The 7,404-nt window shown below is 42.0% G+C and overlaps 1 protein-coding gene across 1 annotated transcript; it reads left to right on the top strand.

Moving 5' to 3' along the window:
• Positions 1-6,156: 6,156 nt before the first annotated feature.
• LOC140988376 (uncharacterized mitochondrial protein ymf1-like) lies at positions 6,157-7,404 on the top strand. The gene has a single exon (XM_073457396.1). It carries the CDS (start codon positions 6,712-6,714, stop codon positions 7,402-7,404), a length of 693 nt encoding a protein of 230 aa, XP_073313497.1. The 5' UTR covers positions 6,157-6,711.

The raw sequence follows: 7,404 nt of genomic DNA, 5'->3' as shown, positions 1-7,404 counted from the left end.
ACCACACATGCTCCAACAGAAAGAAAGGCCAATGCTGCTACGGCTGCTGTGGGACCCAATCATAGTGCTACTACTACTGTAATATAAGCGCTTCAACCTCCCCCACTCTTCCTCTCCTGTCTCAGAAGTTTCTTCACCCAATTCGACCTCCTTCTCCCTTACCTCCGGATGGTCTTATCGCCCAATCTCCTTCAGTGCCTGATCGTGCCCCTACTGAAGTGGTTGACGACCCTTTAGCGCGAATTATAAAATGTGTTATCTTTGACCGGTACATAAGAGCATAGGAGCTTAGTTCACAAGATCGGTCCCATCCATCCTAATCCCGGTTGACGATGTGGTCTTTCTTCTACTTGCTTTAGTTTCATGTTGCCTTGGTTGCCATAGCCTTTATATGATATGATCGGGTTTGCCCACTGTTTCATCTGCAACGAAGATTATTCTTGCAACTGATAGATGACAAGTTCCTTGATTCTTACAAGAACAAGTTGTAATAAAGAAATTGAATCTTTAAATAAAAAGGCAAAGGTTCGTAGCCTGGGGAGTGCATTTTATTTTCTTTTCATTTCCCCTTAAAGGGTGTCATGACAGTTAGGTGCATTTTCTCTTTCCTAGGAACAGCTTCTACGACGATAGATAGGGTCCTGTAATCATGGGGAGTGGATGGGGTTGGATGAAGCCGGGATCCGCGGGCATCAATACATCGATTCTACCACTGCTTTTGGTGCTTCTATCGCCATTTTATGACTATCGACGATGGTATCGGGATCATTTATCGAGCATTACAGTGATCTCTGGCGGCCATATAATGGCCTCATGGGAGCATATATAACCCCTTCATGCTATGAAGTAAAAGCGGAGAGAAACCTTAATCTGATGGCTTGCACGCCTGTGCTTTTTCACTTCGGCATAATGGTAAAATCTCTCATTCCCTCCTTTTTAACTAACCTGATCTGATCATAAACTATTTCTCAACTACAGGTCTCGAATTGGAGCTTTGACTGACGACTGGAAGTTCCAAGTAAGTAAGCTCACAAACCTAGATGGAAACGGAAAAATAAAACACAAGCGCCTAAAGCCAAGCATTGATATTGATCAAGTTTGTTCTTGAGGACTTTCAAGCTACTCCCCAGCATCAGTTTAGGCTGGGGCCTCGGATTCTTTTTTTTTCTTGATCTTTAGACCTTGGATTTAAACGCCTATGTTTTAGGAAATGCTCAGGCCCCCTATCCCTATAGCTTAAGCTTAAGATGAAGTGAAGGTTGATCATACTGTAAATGCTCATAGAATCTATATGTTGCGGATCCTACTCCCTTGAACTCAAATCGTATTTGGAATAAAGACTAAGAATTTCTTGCACGAGCTAGCCGATTCGGATTCTGCTTGAGCTAACTTCTTTTAAGTTAAGGTCGGAGAGCAGCAATGAGTGCATCCCCATACTTACGCCCTAAACTGAGCAAGATAGCTTCCATTGAGAGAGATCGAGATGTGAGAAAAAGAAGTTATTCAGCTCTTCTCTGCCAATTCCTAATTCTCGAGGGTGACCTTAAGTGGAGTGGCCAGGCTCTGATCTGATTCCTATTCGCTACTCTGAACGTAATGTTGTCGGCATTCAATCATACATATATGAAGTGCCGCGAGTCCCCTTAGAGAATAGTTGGATTGCTAGCAAAGGAAGGTCTTTAACATTCAAAGAAGAACATTCAATAAAGGAACATTCGGAAACCCTTAGTTAAGTCTTTTCCTCTTTCCTATAAGGAAGGTAGCCCGGGTTCCTTATTCATTTTCATTAAACCCGAAAAGCATGTTCAAATTGCATCCTGGTAGTAGAAGTGCCAGAATTCGAGAAGTATAGCGGAACCACATTGATCAGTACTGCATAGTCTAGCTCTTTTTTGAATCTGCTTTGGCAAAGAAAAAGAGATCATCACCAAACATAAGATGAGAAATGTATGGTCCATTGAAACCTTGACAGGGTTCCATGTTTTCTACTTGAGTTGCTCGATTTCTTTATTTTCATTTCCGGGATTCAACTTATTTATGGATTCCTTTGCGTGTACGAAAAAAACGCTCTTGATTAGCATCTACTTAAGTCAGGTGCAAGAGAAAGAAAGGACTTTCCCATAGAAGTAGAAGAATCGAGTAGTTTACTTTTTTTTTCCAGTGGTCTATGTCGGGTAAAGTAGCGGAGACTTGACGAATTGAGTGGATCGAGGTTTTGAAACGGATACCTACATGGGAAAGACTACAATCCCAGTAATAGTTGAGTTCTTGGATACCACTGTGGCAATAGTAAAGTCCTGTGGAGCTGTGTATTATCTTCCTGAAAATCCATCTTTTCGAGAGGGAGCTTTGAAGAATTTCTTGAGTAAGAAAAGAAAGCAAAAGCGGATTCAATCTAAACAATGGCATAAAGCGTACCAAACTGTCTTATTGAATATATTTCTCTTGAAGCCAAGTAGCCAGGAGTGAGAGTTCAATCCTTTTTTTTTGGTTCCCGAGTAATAAGTTTATCTCTTGGATACTGTACTACCCAAGCGTACAGGTATGGGTTTAAATGTCTACCTTGACCATAAAAGAGATTCTAGTCATGCGCCTCAATATGGTTCTATAAGATCTGATCAGAGATCCGATCATGGATGTCTCATGCAAGACTTTTATACCCTGCACCACCAAGGCGGCATAAGAGAAGGGCTTTAGCAAAGAAAGAGATGCGGCGGGATAGAGATGGTAGGGAAGCCAATATCCATAAGTCAAAGGGAGGTGCGAATGCGAGCTTGTCTTGTCTATTCCTAACCAGTAGTCTACTATAGATAAGTTGTGGGTGGCTGCCCCCGTATAGTGTGGATCCGTACCGCACTTCTTAGGCAATCCATCACCATCATCAATCAAAGTTGAAGTTGGCAAAGGCTAGCCAGCAAAGTCACTCTTAGGAAAAAGTCTATATCTTTACCTCTCGAGCAAGCTAGAAAAAAAAACTCGTTTAGGAGCATTTTCATACTGTGAAAAAATCTAGTGTTAACCCATCCAATCATCTGCCTTTATAGTCTATATAATGTTAAGGTAATTAAGAATAGGGAATGCTAATAGGTTTTGTAATTACTTCCCCTTTCTAAGATCCTAAGGCGTCCCAGGCAGTCTGGGGAGCATTCTCCATACTATTGTAACAGTATTTGTACCAGCCTAGTTGTAAGCAAAGAAGTTATCTTTAAGGCAAGTTGAAAGCCAGATATAGGGCATCTCAATCCCGAAAGGCACCAATAGGGATAGCCTATTTTAGGGCAAAGGATACTTAGCGACTCCTCTACTTGAGAGTCCAATTAAAAGAACCCTCCTGGCTTAGCTTAGATATGAGAAAGACCTGCATCTGGCTTCGGACAACACTAACCCGAAAGTTTTTTTATCTGAGCTAGCCAATATTTATAGGGCAGGCAAGTAAGCTAGCTAACCTCGGGGGTAATACTTGCTTCTTGCTCCGATCAGTCCACAGTTCTTGGTGGAAATAAAGATCTATAGAAGGAAGGCAGGACGACAAGCAAGAAGAAAGAACCAGAAGACTAGACCCCAACTCAACCATGCCTCTCTTCCACTTAGAAAAAAGACGACGGAAAGACGAAAACGGAAACTTAACGGGAAAAGACTACCCGGGAGACATGCACCAGAGTGGGGTATCACGCCGCGAGAGCACGTGAGAAAACGAAAGATTGATCGAGAAATAAGTAGGGGCGACCAAGACAGAGGTCTGTGGGAAGGATACCCTTTCCTATGCAAGAGGGTTTGACGGAATTGAATCTGCAACTGTCTCGCAAACTCTTCCTTCTTAGGGGTAGACCCTATGGCAACTCCCAATGTCAGGTCCAACTTCGACTGTAGAGGATTACCCATGGATTGAAACTTTCTTTTTAGTTTACTTGATTAGTTGCTTAGCTGGCTTGCTTCTCCTAGCACCAGGCTAACTACTAAAAGGCATGGGCAAAGGGGAATGACTGACTATAGCGCCTGCACTTTCCTTATAATATCCTTCAACTAATTTACCCTTACTTCTATCCCCATCTTTTAGGACTTCTTTCAATTCCAATATCCTCACTCTCATTCCCAAGCTGGATACAGCCAGGGGATACCTGACTCGATAGCTCGTTCTCCTACTCCTATTTCTCATCTTGGACTTCTCGAATTTCTTCCTTCGGCTCCTCCATCGCATGGTAACTTGCGCTCTACAATAGCACGCTCTAGCTCTATCCCAGGTCAGATCTTTCCAGTCTTGAGGGAGAACGCTTATAAATCAGCATGCTATTTGAAGGTCAGTCCCGAGTTCCAAGAAAGTGGAGACTAGTTGGCTAGAAGGAAGGGAAAGTGCTAGATATTTTCATTCCATGGTTGAAGTCCCTGTGGATAGGTAAGTCCGTTTCTATTAATAAGCTAATTCCCTCATACTAGGAGTAAACCTACCCTAAAAGAGCGCTGTATGAGAACTGGATCGAATAGACCTGGGTTTAGATCTAGAATAAATAAGGACTGAGTCTACCTACGCTAGAATCTCTTTTGCTATCGGTTCTTACTCCAAGGGGATATATGATCTATAAAGAAAGCGTGCTATCGCAAGGTTCTTAGTCCCTGCTTCTTTTCCCAGCCTAAAAGGACTCATTCTACCAGAAACCATGTTCACAAGGAGATAGTAGTCTCAGGCCTAAAGGAAGCAAGGTGAGGATAGAAGAAGGCAACCTGCCACCAAGTAAGCCCCTCTTTCTCCTTGTCGGTCTAATTAGGCTTAGGTATTCTATCAGGCTTGACTAGACCTCCAAGAGTCGGCTACTTAGCTTAGACGGACACAATTTTTGACCTTTGTATTGTGGAGATATATGTACATATCTTTATTGAATCTTTGTTGCCCGATTCTTCAAAGGCGGGTCAACCTCAGGAATCCCAGGGGGCCAATCCCTACTTTCACAGCTTTTATGGGTGATTCTCTCTTCCTCAAACCTGTCATAAAGCTAGGAGTTCTTCTTCAAATATAGTGAGCTATAACTTGTTGGGTCAGGAGATCCTGGTGATTCGGAAGGATAAAAAGAAGGCTCGAAAGCACGCAAAGAATTAAAAATTCTCTTAGTTTAAATAATAATCTATTCTTAGTTGTGAAAACTCCTTCTTATGCGGTATTATTCCTTCTCAAGCTTTAACCTTGCAATCTCAGATCTACGATTAGATTTTATTGATTGCACTAGATTTGGTTTAAAGAGACTATAAAGAAGAATGCTACCCTCACCTGCTAACCGCACTATAGACATGCGGCTACAGTCAACTCTACCGGAAGAGGCATATCCAACTAGTTGTTATCCCAATAGTCAAGATCCACTACCAACGGTGCGATTCTTCTTGGTTGCTGTTTGAATGGCTTGAACCCTTGCAACATTGGAACTCATGATAGTCCCATGCAAAGAAATCTATGTACTGCTGAAGCAACTGGAGAATATGTTCCCACATACCTGGCTCGAGCTAGCGAACAACCTTGCTCTAGCACTTGGCAACTATATGGTTTCCTATGTGCTCTTGTGTTCCTAAGTTCACTTCAACTCATTGTTGTAAATCATGAATGAGACTTTAGCTTTTCAAGGATTATAAAGCTACGTTTAAGATAGAAAGGGATATGACAACAGGACCTGAAAGACCGATTCTTTCTGAGCTTTATTTTTCATAGCGCTGATTCCCACTTATTCCCGTACTTTTCTTCCTCTTCCTTCAGTGAAAGAGAGCCAGCTAGCCCTATCAGAAGAGGTTTTTTAATAGATGTTAGTCCCACCTCGACCAGATCGATAGGTTTAGCTCTTCCGTCCCCTCAGCTTACTTTGCCCGGGCACAAATAGCGCACTAGCCATAAGAGCAAATAGTAGAAAATAAAGAATGAAAGATTTGGCTTAGGAGGTGCCGAATAAGGCCACTCTAAGATTTATCAAACTCCCTATTTATAGCATATACTGCAGTGGTAAAGATGAGCTGGGTCAGTAATCGGCGATACGTGGCATGTGAGTAGCCCTTCACCCAGAGGATTGTCCTTTCCGACGGTGCTGTGTGCCCAGAGCTATCGAAATGACATATGTTACGTCCTAACTGGATGTCTCATAGCGAGATATGATCTAACTCCCCCGGTGGAACTTCACTAGCTACAATGTTAACAGCTGCCCTCTACCTTTCGAAATGAAATCTTTTGATAACGGGAAAAGTGTACCGCCCTCGAAAAATTTCATAAAGAAAGAAAAAAGACGTAACGATCTTGCTTACTATATAAATAGTAGTAGGTTAGTTAATGTTAGGTAGTAGCCTAAGCGCTAAGAAGCTCCAATCATGCTACTGAGACTATATGCTTAACACATGCAATTCGAATGAGCGAGGAAACAAAGTTCACCACTTACTACGTTCTTTCAAAACCTTAGATTCCCTCAAAGCAAAGGTGTGGAATCCTTTCTTGTCACCTTCGCGAAAACAAGGGCTGAACCCGTAATGTACCAACGAGGGAAAGAAAGCTTCATCAAATTCAAAGTATGTACTTGGGAAGATTGAGTCTTTCGACTCATTAATAAATATATCAAAGGGCAGGAATTCGCTTCAAAGAAAGAGGGGGAAAGCATATATGTTTTATGAAATGATCAGCGGTCTCATTTATGCTATGCCCTGCATCGTGTTCCTGTGTGTTTATTGAGCTTTCTTCACTTCAGCGCCATGCGCTTTGCTTCACTTTATAGAAGAGAGAGACCCTTTGAGAGTGAAAGGGCAAGCAATAGAAAGGATAGTCCCTCGCGCGAAATACAACTACTAGAAAATGGTGAGATCATTAGTGAAAGAAGGACCAACGACGATCCTATCCTAAAGGAGAAGGAGGAGTCAGTTTTCTTTGAAGATCGAGGAAGAAATCGGACAATTATGCCATTCAGAAGAAGTATTCTACAGAAGAAAAGCCTGTTACGATTAAGTGGAGAAGAAAGATCTCCAGAGATTCTTATCTCATTCCATTCCAGTGGCTCAACCAGTAACCAATGGCGAAAACTAAAAAATCCATGGTTTCCTGGTAGAACCCTATTTCGCCCAAGTTGTTTCGGAACCGGAAAAAAGAAGCGGTTTTTCGCACAGCTTGCTCATAGTGCAGGTCCCACTTGTATATTGTATTTGGCCGAAGAAGCATCAGACAGGTTGGAGTTCTTACCTTCTTGGGACTCCATGTACCAAGATCTTCTTCTATTATATTGTCAATACCGTTCCACTTTAGTAGATCATATAGATGTAGAAAAAGCTTCACATTTTGATGAATTGAAAACATCTCTTTTCCATTTTTATTTACCCAGTTCATATCTTTCTTTCGTGTGTTCCCTGGAGGAATTCGATCTCTTCAATCTCCACCTAAATAACTGTGGCTAG

This window comes from Primulina huaijiensis, chromosome 11 (assembly GCF_012295235.1).
Source record: "Primulina huaijiensis isolate GDHJ02 chromosome 11, ASM1229523v2, whole genome shotgun sequence".
Taxonomy (NCBI): domain Eukaryota; kingdom Viridiplantae; phylum Streptophyta; class Magnoliopsida; order Lamiales; family Gesneriaceae; genus Primulina; species Primulina huaijiensis.
This window is presented reverse-complemented; position numbering and strand designations above follow the sequence as displayed.

Coding starts and splice junctions, on each gene's coding strand:
- LOC140988376 (XM_073457396.1), top strand. CDS start 6,712: ATGCGCTTTGCTTCACTTTATAGAAGAGAGAGACCCTTTGAGAGTGAA.